The sequence below is a fragment of the Corylus avellana genome, chromosome ca2 (assembly GCF_901000735.1).
Source record: "Corylus avellana chromosome ca2, CavTom2PMs-1.0".
Taxonomy (NCBI): Eukaryota; Viridiplantae; Streptophyta; class Magnoliopsida; order Fagales; family Betulaceae; genus Corylus; species Corylus avellana.
This window is the reverse complement of record NC_081542.1, coordinates 36,344,543-36,359,336: the sequence shown is the minus strand read 5'-3', so window position 1 is coordinate 36,359,336 and position 14,794 is coordinate 36,344,543. Positions and strand designations below refer to the sequence as shown.

Here is a 14,794-nt window from a genome sequence, read left to right as displayed (position 1 = left end):
TTTACCATTTCTTGTTATTTATAAAGCATATACTTTACTGATTCTGTAGTTACAAGAAATTTGATAAATCTTAAAATAAAAATTTGTAATCGATAATTAACTAACTTAACCAACCACCTATTAACCGACTAACCGATTAACTGAAAAAGTTTAAACTATTCTTTGTTTATAGGAAGTCGGTTAATTAACTAATTTAACAGATTTTCATAAATCGGCAGGCAAAAATGACCCTACCAATACCAAACTGATATCCACCCCTATTTAAAAGTTAATGAACATTGCCACATCAACCTAATTGTATTGATGGTAATAAAAGATGTATGCGATAAGTATTTAACATCATGGGGTCTTTCAATAGATATGGGCCTGGTAGGAATTTTTGGGTCCATCTACAAACCATTTCGGAATTTATTTGTCTTTGGGCTTTTGCGAACATACACCACATCCACTATTACCAAAGTACCCTTAGAAAACGTGAAATTGACCATCATAGACATTGCCTTTGCTCTCTCAATGTTGCCTTTACTCTCCCTGTCTCGTTCTCTGTCTCAAAGCTTTCAACGGCTTTCTTTCTCAGCCCCAGACCCGAAATCCGAACCCTAATCTCGGATTTTCTTGGGAAAATGAGATTGACCGAGAAATTTCTCAAACTCGAGCCCAAACATTACTCATTAAGTGGATTAAATTATTTTTAACAGTTAAAGGAATTACATACAATTTTTTTTTAAAAAATTGAATTAAAAAAAAAAAAAATGGCAGAGCTCGATCTGTCCAAGAAAGTCGCCGATAGGTATCTGAAGCGCGAAGTCCTCGGAGAAGGTACCTATGGGGTCGTCTACAAGGCCATTGATACCAAGGTGACTCTTTCTTTGTAGTGTATTTTTTTTTTTTTTTAACGAATTTGTTATTTGGCTTAGAAAATTAGGGTTTGGGAATTCTCTACGCAGAAGAATTTCAGTTGAGCTCCGTTTGTTTGCTGAGAAAATTTTGGAAATAAAGGGCAATTTGGGTTTTGAAAGTCCCACGCCGATTATTTTGTTTGGTTGCTAAGAGAATTTTAAAGGAAAGCAAAAAGATATGTTTGTGAGGTTTTATTGTTTATACTTGGGCTTTTTTAAAACAAAAATTAGTTACAGTGAAAAGGGTTTTTGAAAATTGGAACTCTATGTTAGATTGAGCAATGCAGTTGAAGTAGGGAAACTGAGTGGATGACTAAACAAATTTTTTGGAAAGCGGAAATTCCTAGCTTGTTGGGTTGCAGCTACTTTTGTAGCATTTTACGTTAAAGAATGTGTAAATATACAGGTTTGATGATCTCAATGGTTTTTGAAAATTGGAACTCTATGTTAGATTTAGCAATGCAGTTGAAGTAGGGAAAGCGAAATTTTTTTTGGAAAGCGAAAATTCCTAGCTTGTTGGGTTGCAGCTACTTTTGTAGCATTTACGTTAAAGAATGTGTAAATATACAGGTTTGATGATCTTAATGGGTTTTGGTATGAGTCGGATTGACCGGATATTAGAGATAGAGTTTTCTTGTCGTTTCTTTTGAGACATATATTGAATAATCAGAATGACTGGTTTCAAAATTTAACCGATTGCAGACAGGACAGAAAGTTGCGATTAAAAAAATCCGGCTTGGGAAGCAAAAGGAAGGGGTAAATTTTACGGCACTTAGGGAAATTAAACTGCTTAAAGAGCTCAAAGATCCGAATATAATTGAGTTGATTGATGCGTTCCCTCATAAGGGTAACTTGCATCTCGTGTTTGAGTTCATGGAGACAGACCTCGAAGCTGTTATTCGTGACCGAAATATATTTCTTTCACCGGGTGACATAAAATCGTACCTTCAGATGACTCTCAAAGGACTTGCTTATTGCCACAAGAAATGGGTTTTACATAGGTATTGTTCTTGTGCTGATGAGTTGAATTGTAAGGTTTTTAACTTCTTGGTAGGCTTGTCTCATATATGTGCTTCTTGTGCTTAACAGGGATATGAAACCAAACAACTTGTTAATAGGATCTAATGGACAGCTCAAACTTGCAGATTTTGGTTTAGCACGAATATTTGGGAGCCCAGATCGCAAGTTTACGCATCAGGTTTGCTTCTCCACTTATAATTGTGTGGTGGTTCATTTAAGTGTTCAAGTTCTGGTATTTTGAGGTAGATATTTTTGGGGATGAATCCTTGAATAGCCCTTTAGGCAGTACTTTCATTGAAAGAAATCTTGAGTACGTTTGGATAAGTTTTAGAAAAGTATTTTATGTTTTGTGTTTTGAAAAGTGTTTTCAATGTTTGAAAACTGAAAGTGTTTTGTGCTTGTTTGGACAACAATGTTTGAAAAGTATTTCTGAAAGAAAAAAAACAAAAAAAAAAAAAAACTGAAAAGTTTTTGGATGTAACATTGAAACTAGTTTTCAAAACATAAAGAAACAAAACAAAGACGTCTAAAATCTTAAAAGTTAAAATGATCTAGAAGATTTGAAGAGGAGAAAGTAGAAACATAGCCTACAAGCCAATCTAAGAGAGATATCAAAAAAGAGGATTTTAAATAAAGCATAGGGGTCTCGCAGTCCTTGATCAAGAGGCACTGATACATTTGGAGAAAAAGTGATTGGCGTCTCTGTAAGGATTGCGAGACCTTTGTGCTTTATTAAAATTCTTTTTCTTGAGATTTCTCTCAGATTGGGTTGTAGACTGTAGTCTATGTTCATGCTTTATTCTCTTTGAATCTTTTAGATTTTGTTTAACTTTTTAGATTTTAGACGCCTTTGGTGTGGTTTGTCTCTTTTGTATACCTTTTGTGGATGAGAGCTTTGCATGTTTTCTTTTTAATAAATTATTATTCATTAAAAAACAAAAATGAAAAATTGTCTAACGTCCGTTGAGTTTCTATTTTTTTCTTTTACCTTATCGAGTATTTTCCCATTATTATTATTATTACTTTTTTATGTCGGGGAAACTCTCCAAGGCAGGGCCCTTCGGACCCACCCTTTTAGAGTAAACTCCGGTCCCGTGCACTGCACCCTCGGAAGTTTCCCTACACTCTCTATAAACCATAGGTGTATTTGAATTTCATTATATAATAGGAAGCATAATATGCGCACACATAGACAGACATGCAATTTAATTTTAATGAAACATAACTTGAGAAACAGATGGCAAGTAGATAATCTGTCAATTAAAAAAAATTCTTACATACTAATTTTACTCGTGTTCTAATACATTGTGGTCAGCTTTTAGCCAACAGAGATGTGTCATAGGAATAGGCGTATTGGCCTTACTGACATTTCCATCAGTTTGAAGGAGTATTTTCCCATTGTTAAATTGATCCTTCCATTCAATTTCGTACATATTCCATTACTTTTTCACAGAACCCGAAAAAATTTATTATTATACCATTTCTAACAAAAAAACATAAAACGAAAGAAAGAAAAATAATCTAGGGTAAGTGGTGGCTCCACCCCCGTCATTAAGGGGTGAATGCAAGCCATCCCTTGTGTCCATGGAGGTGGCAAGCGAGCCACCCCTTAGGTAAAGGGGCGGCGTCCACAGGGTGGAAGGGGCGACCTCCACTTGTCTTTTTTTTTTCTTCATAAGTAATTTAAATTCATTAAAAGCATAGATGGGCGCAATCTTAGTACACATGAAGTATACAAAAAAGCCCCTAATGTATAGAAAAAGGAGATCAATACTCCAAAAATTTAGAGACATTAGAAATGGGCAAACTATTGCACGCTCCTATCCATGTGTCAAGGGTTTGTAACATCTTTTTCAACCTTACCGTTGCAGTCTTACTCCACTTGTTACAATGCATGACAGACTAAACCATGTTTTTGAAGGTATTTTTCACCCGTTTTTGAAAAACTGGGCATGTGTTGTCAAAATACTCGTTATATCAAGGTGATGAAAGTTTTCTAAAAGTGTTTTCTGTTTTGTTTTCTAAAATGTATTTTGAAAAGTGTTTTCAAAAATGAAAACTGAAAATTATTTCTTGGGGAATAACTGAATTATTTCCCGTGGCCGTGGGAATAATATCTGAAAATTTGTTTAGATAACTAAGTCCGAAAAGTGTTTTTCAGCATTTTAAAGCAAAATAGTTTTTGAGAAGTGCAACCAAACACACCCCGTATTTGTTGGTGGTGCTAATTGCGTTTGTGAAGTTGGGTTTTTTCTTTATGCAGTAGATGGCTAACTTGCCGGGTTTTTAATAACAAATATTGCTTTATTTAACAAAATCATATGTCACTAGTGAAGATAGGAAACTTGGTTTAGTTGTTTCTCTTTTGTCATTTGGGTGATTTAAAGCAAGTTTTTGATGTGTTCATTTGACCAGGAAATTACGGTGATGAGCGTTATGAAATATAGAGTAACAAGAGGCAACTATTATTTTCTTTTTTCCCTTATTGTTAAATTATTTTTTACTTCTTGTTCTATTATCAATGCTTTTCTGATAGTTGTTTTAGTGTGTAATTGCTGTTTTCTGAATATTTTTACTTTTATTATCATATATGTCCTGGTTTAAAGCAAATCTGGAGAAGGAAGTGATTGTTTCAGAACGAGGAGACCTTTACACTGGCTTTTATATTTATTATCATGTCTATGTTATTTTACTATCCGCTCTTTAAGTGGCCATCTCGTTCAGAAATTATATATATTGCTTGCATGTTTTGGATGAATGAACAATCACCTTGCAAACTTGATTTTGGAATATCTGATGATATCCCCAAAGATGTTTTAAGGTTTATTGCATCTAAATCTCCAAATATTGATTTTTTATGTTTTATAATTCTTCTTTACCCATTACTTATGGGAAAAATTTAAGGTATTAAAACTTATCAAAAAATAATTCTTTGTTACCTATCGCAAAATGAAAAAGTATCCATTTTTGTTATGCAATTTGGAAATACAACTCAACTATTTTTTTTGATAAGTGAAATACAACTCAACTATAAACTCATAATCTTATGTACAGGTCTTTGCTCGGTGGTATAGAGCACCTGAGCTGTTGTTTGGTACCAAACAATATGGTGCTGGGGTGGATGTTTGGGCTGCAGCTTGTATATTTGCTGAACTTCTGCTGCGTCGACCTTTCCTGCAGGTGAACTGAAATTTTCATGGTTACTGGTTCTTACAAGTTGTGATTCGTTGTTTTGATTCTTGCAAATTTGATTTTCATGTTTTGATGTCTTTGTATTTGTGCTAATTTCTTTATGGTTTAGTTTTATATCTTTTAGTATGGCATGGGGATCTACAAGTGATATTTTAAAAGACTAGGTTGAATCCCCAATTAGTCTGTGTTGTGAGGGACTTCCAGCTGGTTTAATTTGTGGTTGTGTAGTACTGTGTTTTGAAGAATTGTCCTAACCATAGTTGTTTAAATGGAGATTGAAATCGTAAAAGACCAACTCCATCAAACAATCCGGATCGCTTAAAAAATCCCCAAGTTATGTGATTGTGCTGGGATCTAGATTTAAATTGTTAAAGCGGCAAAAGATTTAGATTTTAGGTGAGATTTTACTGAGTCTACACTTAAATGGAAATTGGATTATTTTATACAATGGGTCTATCAAATCGCATATTGGTACCGAGCCCAAAATAGACTAAATCAGAAAAGAAAGAGTGGAGGCCCAACAAACAGCAAGCAAATTATTTTCGCTATTGTCTGACACGTGTTATCATTCAGAATTAATCTAACTGTTTCTTGACTTGTATTATCATTTTTTATTTCTTATGTAATAAAGTTGATATTTTAAATAAGAAGCTGCTTTTTTTTCTTTTTTTTTTTCTTTTTTTCAGATTGTTTTACTATGGTTTATATTCATATTCTAGATGCAACAATTTAAACAAATAGAATGCAACAATTTGAACGGCTCAAATTGAACTTTGAACTTGTCAGACTTGAAAAAAAAAAAAAAAAAACTTTGGCTGTGTTTGGTAAGGGTTTTGAAAAGTCTTTTCTCTTTTCAAACCCAAAAGTACACTTTTCAGAAAATGGTTACCAAATGAAATAGTTTTCAAAAACAATACACAAAACACTTTAAAAAATGAAACACACAACATACTTTTTAGAAAACTTCCTTCGCCTATTTTTTGATAAGTTTTGAGTAGAAAACTTCCTTTACCTTATAGGAATATTTTAAGAAAACTGTGAAAATTATTGGTGGAATGGTATGAAAATTGAGATTGCCTCTTTTGTAGAGCAGTGTCGTACTTGTCAACAGTTTAAGATAGAGCATCAGAGGCAATCAGGGTTATTACAATCAGTTCCGATTCTTGAATGGAAATGAACGCACATTTCGATGGATTTTGTTAAAAGGACCTAGCAAGATTACTTCTGGAAAGTTTTGGTTTCTTTTCAAATCAGAAAGTAATCTTGAGTGGGTAGAATCCTCTCTTTCATTAAGGAGGTGATTGGAATTGGCCTAGTGGGTCCCTCTTAATGGCAGGAAATCATTAGTGCCATGCCTAGTGATTTAAAGCCCAACATTGCGATTAGAGACAGGGTCATTTGGCTGAATGATCCTAGTGGTAAGTTCTACATTAGCGATTTCTGTCCTTTAAAATACTGTAGCAGTCAGTGGCACTTTATTTATTTATTCTATTTTTATAATTTTTTTTCTTAAAAAAATTAAAAATCAAAGGCAAAGAGGATAAGTACGATTAGAGTCCACACCTCCTTGTTGTCCAAGTGAGAAAGTCTTGTCTTGCCGTTTTGGCTGAGCTCACATTCTTTTTAGCTCATCAATTGGGAATAATAGAATCTCTCAACTTGTTAAGCAATAGGAATTAAGGACTCTTTTTTGGTGTTGGCTGATTAAACCTTTTGGAGCCCATGTCTATTAATCAAAAGCGTGACTTTCAAGGGGTCCCTTTGTGTAATGAGTCCCCTCAAATGCAATAATTGTTCTTTCGAAACTTGAGTGGCTTTTGCTCTCTTCAATTTTTCATCAAGAATTGAGCGAGTCTAATGGGGTGATCTTAACAGCAATATAATTCAAATGAAGAGAATGAAGTTGTATCAATTAACCAATAGTAGATGTCTTACCCTCATCAGCATTTGAAAAGCTTAAAAGTTTGAACTAATAGGAAATAATGAATTTATATCATTCAAATGAAGAGGATGAAGGTGTTCAACAAACCAATAGTATATGTCTTCCCCTCACTAGCTTTTAAAAGGTTTAAAAGCTTGGGCTAATAGAAAATGGTGAATTTGGACGTTAATTAATATTTTAACACTTTCTCACACATATAGGTGAAATAGACACTCCCTCAATAAGTGCGAGTCAACACGTAGAATATTTTTTTTAATAATTCAATCTTATTGGAGTGCAGAGAGATGCAATCCAAGTACACAGAGAGCGTCTAAGACATCGTTCTCTCATAATCTTCAAAATTTCAGGAATTGCGTTCTTTCCAATTGCACCACTTCACACAATGGGGAGCCATCCTCCAAGCTTCTAAGTTACAATGACTACCAAATTGGCCACTCCAATTAATCAATAACTCTAGCACCTGATTGGGCATTGCCCACTCTACACCAAATAGACGGAAAACTAATACCCACAAACCTCTAGCAACGTCGTAATTGAGCAAAAATGATTGATGGAGTCCCTATTGTTCTTGCACATGTAACACAGTTGATCACTATTATGTGCCTCTTTCATAGATTATCCAAGGTCAGAATCCTCCCTAATGTTGTTGTCCAGACAGAGAAAGTCACTTTCGTAGGTGCCTTATTTTTCCATATGCTCTTACAAGGGAAAGGAAAACCAGTATAGGGGGCTAAGCACATGATATAAGGATCTAACCTCGAATGTTTGCCTTCTGGAGGGGAGTTAGTTGCCACCTCAATTCAATTTGATTGAGTACAAGAGATTGAAGAAATAGGTGACCATATCTATCTTCCAATCATGCATGGATCTAATAAAGGTGATATTCCATTGACAAGTGTCGTTTGCAACTAGCATATGTTCTGCCATTGAGGCCTCCTTGAAACAGGCAATACTATATAATGTTGAGAAAGCGTCCTTCAGGGTATGTTCTCCACACCAAATGTCATGTCAGAATCAAATCTTATGCCCATCTCATATCTCACAAATCTGCCCTGTCCCCTCCTAATGTTTTTCCACACCCGCACCCTATAGGATCCGTACACCGCATTGAAGCACCACCCTCCCCACATGCTCTTCTATTTAGCTCCTACCACCAATCTTCACAAAGCCTCTGTCTTTGTGTCATAATATTAAATTTTACCACTTATCCAAAAAGTTTAAATTGATGGGAAAGTGGTAATTTAATATGGTATCAAAGCAAAAGTCTTGAATTTGAACTTTGACTTCACGCGTACTTCCCATTTAAATTATATATTATACGTGTTGGGTCACTATTATTGAAGGAGAATTTGTGCCCAAATGCGAAGCAGAACGTTAAAATATTAATTGAGTTATTAAATTTACTATTTCCTGGTAGTTTAAATTTTTAGGATAATCGATGATTTGATAGACTACAACGAGCTTAGTGGTCTCAAACTCAACTTGTGTATGTTATTGAGCCTTAGAAATGGTCTTAGGGCAATCCAAGATTGGGAGTTGGATCCCTTGGGCTCTGCTATCCAATAGAATCCAAGTTTCAATAGGGCAATCCAGGATTGGGAGCTGAAATCTCATGACTCCTTTTTCAATCTATTATACTCATTGAAAACCCATTTGAGGAATTGGATAGAATGACGTGGATTCCAACTAGCAATCACGGTTTTGAAGTGAAGAGCTATTATAAAATGTTACAGACAAGAGAGCATTGGTCGTTTCCCTAGAAAAGTATTTGGAAGGTTAAGGTCCCTTCTCGCATTGCTTTCTTCTTGTGGACAATAGCGAAGGGTAGAATCCTCACAATTGACAATCTTTGAAGGTGAGGTTTCTCTGTTCTTAACCGGTGTTGCCTTTGCAAAAAGAATGAGAAGACCGTGAATCACCTTCTCATTCATTGCGAATACACTAGTGATCTCTGGCACTTGGTTTGGTTCTCAACTTATTTGGGGTTTCATGGTTGATGCTTATCAACATCCTAGAGCTGCTATATTGTTAAGATATCCAGGGGTGGGGGACATCCCAAAGAAGCAATTTGGAAAGTTATTCATGCTTTCTTAATGTGGAGCATTCGGAGAGAGGAATCAATGCCTATTTGAGGAAGGCAAGTCCAACGTGGTTTCTCCAAAATCCTCTTTTCTGAGATCTTTATATATGTTCCTAACTTTTTCTCATTGGAATTGGTAGATCTAATTACTTTTTTTAGATTGTAGAAGCCAATAGGGTGATTGGCTCTTTTGTATACTATTCGCGTACGAGGTCCTTTTCTTTCAATAAAATTACTATTCATAAAAAATTGAGCCTGAGAATTGGCTTTGGCTTCTGCCAAAACATATATAAGCGAGTCAACTTGAGCTTCCTTCTGTGGCTCGTTCTTTGGCCTATTCATTTTACTTTAAGCAAGTCATAATGAATATATTTTATGTCATTAACCAAAAACTGTTCAATGTGAGAGTTCAATCGTACATACCCTGGCCCATGCTTCTGGTTTGTTATGAGAATCCGCTGTCTTAGATATTGGTTTTTGATCCCTGCTTCCTTTCGATTTCTTTGTGATGCTGTAAACTAAACAAATCTAATGTTGTAGAAGATTTTCAGCGGATTATTGAAGTCGATTCAATAAGAAATCTCATAGAGAAATAAAGAAACGCAAGCGAATACATTAAAAGAGGGAATAAGAATTCTAGGGTTGCACCCCTATGCTCTTTTCAATGAAATGAATTACTTATATTAAAAAAAATATATATAGGGTTTGTTTTGCATCCAAGAACGTCTCTCTCCTCTTCCATTTCTGATAGAATAGTCAAAAGTGGTTACTTACAATCTCTGAAGATGTATTTATAACTAGAACGTAACCCTAGTGTTGGGCCTAATCATTGAAGAAACTTTGGGTCAGTTTGATAAACTTCTCAAAATCAGTTTTCGCTTCTCAAACATTGAAAATTCTTCACAAATATCAGTATCTAAATGGATTTTCATGTGGCCCCCACCACCAAAAACTCTTTTCAAAAAACAAAATACTTCTCAAAACTCTTTTCATGTGGATTTTTTTTTTCCTCAGGGTTGGAGATTGCCTATGTATGTGGAGGCTGCTGGTTACATGTAAAAAAAAAAAAAAAAAAACTGGTGTGGCAGCCACTGATGGCCCCTTGGCCCATGATGGCAGCAGCCACCTTGGTGACCGCTGATTTGTCTGGCAACCACTGTGATCTCTAGACAGATCTGGTGGCCCCATGGTAGGCCACCAAGGCCGTCTACTGACCCTGCAGTGGCCACCAGGGCTGCTAGATCGATCAGCTGCCCTCACAGTAGAACACAGCACCATTTTCTTTTTCCTTTTTTTTTTTTTATTATTTTATTGAAATATTTCTCTGTTTTTCTTTTTAGAGCATCTCCATCAGCTTAGCTAAAAGATCAATATTAGTTATATTTAGCTATTATTGCTCTTTTTTTAGCTCCAACAGAGTGGCTTGCCATTGGCTAGAATAGCTACATTACTACAGTGAATAGCAATTTGGAGCTATTTACTGTAGCACACTAGATGAATAAAATATTGTTTATTTTTCTTTTGTTTATTGTTTCCTTATTTCACTTCTTTTCACCCAACATCTTTTATATTTTCTGAACACCTCTTCACATTTTACGTCTCTCTATCAAACACAAAATTTCTTCACACAAAATTTATCTCACTCACAAAATTTCTTCACACAGTTGGATGAAAAAATTGAATGCAAAAAAAATTTATTTCATGGAAACACACGGATGGAAACAAATCAATTGCAATTGGATGAAAAAATTTAATGCAAAAAAAAATTATTGCATAGAAACACGGATGGAAACAAATCAATTGTAGTTTGATGAAAAAAATTATTTATGTTATTAATTTTAAGAATTAGTACCTGCATGTGAGATGAATGTTCCTCATATGTGTTTATTTTTGTTTTTATGAATGATTTCTATATATGTGTTTGTTTTTCCCTTTAGTTAAGTGTTGGCAATAATATAATAAAAAAATAATGAAAAATAATATTTTAAAGCAAATAAAGAATGAAATAGAAAATCTATTGAAGTATAGTGAACAAACAATAGCTAAAGTAAATAATTGTACTTTTTCACTAGGTAAAATACATAATGCTGTTGGAGATGCTCTTAGAAGCACTCTTCAAAACTTTGCCAAATGATTTTTTTTTTTGTGGAGCCCGCATACAATAATTCTTTTTTCAAATGTGGCCTCCACAAATCATTTTTCAAGTTTTACCTTTTTCAAACTCTTTTCAATATCCAAAACACTTCGCAAAGCTTTACCAATCCAATCCAACCCTTCCCCTACTTAAGTGACACACATGACTGTCACATAACCCCTCCAAAGAGTAAAATTATTAAAAAAATCAAACGTTACTTGACTGAAAATAAGAATTGAAACAAGATCAGGCCAGCACTTTCAATACACCTGCATTACTCTGGCAGGTAGCCTCCAAGCTTCAATTTTAGGTAGAAACTTTCAAAGTACAAAATGTTTTGTGATGACTATCCAGAATTCTTTAGTTTATTGCTTTGTTGGATGCAATGCTCTCATCTTAGTTGAATTGTCAGTTTTCAAGCATTAGTAAATTCAGTTGTTAAATAGCATAACATGTTTTGTGCTGGATTTATATCTTAATTTTGAGGAGGACAATACTGATGTGTTTTGAAGATTGATAAAGAACATGATGTGATTTGGACAGAAAAGACCCTCTCTGCCTTTGAAATTATCTTTGTGATTTTTTAATATTTTTCTTTCATAATGGTTTTACATGCGTAGTTCTGACATCCTTTGTCTCTTTCACTCTCTCTCTCCCCATAGATTTTTAGGAGAGCCGCTAGCAGATGATTGTATAGGCTCACTTTTAGTTTGGCTAATATGGTCAAAAGTTATCTGGTGATTGAACTGGCAACTTGTTAGGCTCACCTTAGTGTGGCAACATTGGGAATATTTGATCATGCCTATGAAGCTCCAGCATAAGGAAAAAAATGGTTGGGGGGAGGGGGATTGCAGTATGTTCTTGATAATGAAGTATGAATGCCTCTACTTATAAAACAAGGAAAATATATATATATATATATATATATATATATATATATATATATATATATGAATGCCTCTGCTTTAGTGGTTACAACAAAGATAATAGTTTGGGGACCCTCTTATTCATCAGTATGGTGTTGTTTGTCCTACACTTTCTTTTGCAAGCAGAAGTTTGAATACCTTTGATTTATTGGTAAAATAGATTTTAGTAAAGTGAACATAATAATGATATGAGAGGGTTCCACATCAAATTTATTTGTTAGATTGTCAGATATAGTATTTTAAAAGATATCTAACTTGGGCTAGTTAATATATGCAAGCAAGATTTCATCCTCATAGCTCGTACACGTGATAAGTTGAGCTTGGTGGGAGAGATAGGTTACTAAAATTGCACTTGTTCCAAGTGTCACTGTGCCAGACACTGATACAAATGTGGTAGACATCTTTTGACTGGCAATTACACTGGACATTGAGTCCAGCACCACTTCTTTGTGTCCAACTTCAGATTGTTTTGAGCTGATGTTCATATTGAAGAAACTGCTTTCGTTTCTTCAATTTAGGATTTCATTCTAGCACCTGATGATTAGCCATTACTTTGTAGTCTTACGTAGTGCCAGGATCGATTACTGTATTGAACTCACTAGGAAATATTTTCCATAAGTTTCATACTTTATTTTACATCATATCATTGATTGTTGTTACTTTTGTTGTTTGCAAGTTTGCTGAGTAAGTTGGCTAAAATCAACATGGTGTAGAAGTGGTAAACAAGGATATGATAAGCGTGAAGGTTATGGAGTGTTGTAGCTTAGACAATGTAGAATGACGAAGAAAGATACATGTGGCCAACCCCAGTAGTTGATAAAAGGATTTATGAAGTCTTTTCTACCACATTTGGAAAGGACTAAGGGTTATACTTTGTGTTGTATACTCCCAGTGTACTCCGGGGCGCCTTTACGCTTTTTAATAAAACTTTTTAGTACTTATAAAAAAAAAAATACTTTGTATATCTTGCATAGGTTGATCCTGTCCTCTTGTTGTATGTTCCTGTATGTGTCATCTATATTTGAAGAATCCAAAATTTGGTGTGTTTTTCTGATTCTCTGATCTGATTGATTTTTGATATTTTATAGGGTTCAAGTGACATTGATCAATTAGGAAAGATCTTTGCTGCATTTGGGACTCCAACAGCTTCTCAGTGGCCTGACATGCCATATCTTCCTGATTATGTGGAGTACCAATATGTTCCTGCACCCCCTTTACGTTCTCTGTTTCCAATGGCTAGTGATGATTGTCTAGATCTGTTATCGAAAATGTTTACTTATGATCCTAAAGCTAGAATATCAGTGCAGCAGGCATTAGAGCATCGGTGTGACTTTTTTAACCATTTAACTGGGAAATATGTGGTTTACTTTTGGTTCCCTGGTCTCATTCATATTTCCTATTTAGGTACTTTTCATCTGCACCTCTGCCTACAGTTCCGGATAAACTCCCTAGACCTGCTCCTAAGCGGGAATCTAGAGCTTCAGATTTTAATTCACACGATGGTCCCACCGTCTTATCACCTCCAAGAAAGTCCAAGCGAGTAATGCCAGAACGTGAGGGCTTTGAAGGAAATGCATACAAAGTTCATAAGATCGACGACCATGTTGATGAAATAAGACTGGCAGCTGGTGGAAATACAAGTGGGAATGAGCCGGTACCTCTGTCAGTTGATTTTTCTATCTTTGGAGCAAAACCTCCTAACAGGCCTACAATTAACAGGTAAAAACTAAAAAGGCATTATTGTTATGTTATTTCCATAATGGTACAAACCTTTGTAAGCTACTTAAACTTGCATGATGGCTAGTTCTGCTTGATGATGGACTTTAAACATACTGGTTGTAGCATACTCATAGGTTGGGGAAAACTTATTAAGCAAGCCAGATTTTATTTTTCCAAAATAAAGACTTAATGCCTTATTATGACAAACAGATTATTTTGATTCCCTCTATCGTTCAGCCAAATGAAGCAAATTCTCCTACATTCTTTGACCAAGTCAATAACAAAGTTTAAAAGCTTTCATTTTTTTTTGATAAGTAAATTGTATATATCAAAAAAAGCGCAAAGCGCCTCTAAGTACACAGAAGAGTATACAAAGGTAGCCCAAAAAAACCGAAAAACGGACCCCAAAAAAACCCAACCCAACTATAACCACCACCAAACGAAAAAGACCAAAGTAAGAACCCAAAAAACCCAAACACTGAAGCCCACAAAACCCACCACCAGCCCTAAAAAAAACCAGAACCCTAATGCACCTCTGGAGGAAAGGAGAATGCATTTTTGGTTCCAACACAACCCCGACGTCGATAGTACCGCTTCGGAGAAAGTCTCTCTCTAACCTCATAGTTGATGGAGCATTCTAAATTCTTGATTTCCCGCTTCCCTTTTGCCTTAGAGGTAGAGGGCTCCCGCTCTTCTTCAATATTCGAAAAGAGATTCAAAAGACTCTTCTCATCACCTCCTTCACCATTAGACAGTCCCACACTGGAGGCGAAATTCACCGCATCTATAACCACCTCCGAATAGTTCCCCGCCCCCTTCTCGGCGGGTTCCGCTACAACATCGGCAAACAGCTCCTTGTTCTTCTGCAACTGCTTGGCAAGC

At 35.3% G+C, this 14,794-nt stretch overlaps 1 protein-coding gene across 1 annotated transcript in view; it reads left to right on the top strand.

The window, feature by feature from the left end:
* Window positions 1–522: 522 nt before the first annotated feature.
* Window positions 523–14,794, top strand: part of LOC132172227 (cyclin-dependent kinase D-3-like) — a 20,277-nt gene continuing 6,005 nt past the window's right edge. The window contains exons 1-6 of the mRNA XM_059583690.1: window positions 523–857; window positions 1,602–1,900; window positions 1,989–2,097; window positions 4,974–5,099; window positions 13,282–13,517; window positions 13,598–13,912. Coding sequence (XP_059439673.1) covers window positions 753–857; window positions 1,602–1,900; window positions 1,989–2,097; window positions 4,974–5,099; window positions 13,282–13,517; window positions 13,598–13,912 — 1,190 coding nt within the window. The 5' untranslated portion in view covers window positions 523–752. The remainder of the gene's footprint in view (window positions 858–1,601; window positions 1,901–1,988; window positions 2,098–4,973; window positions 5,100–13,281; window positions 13,518–13,597; window positions 13,913–14,794) is intronic.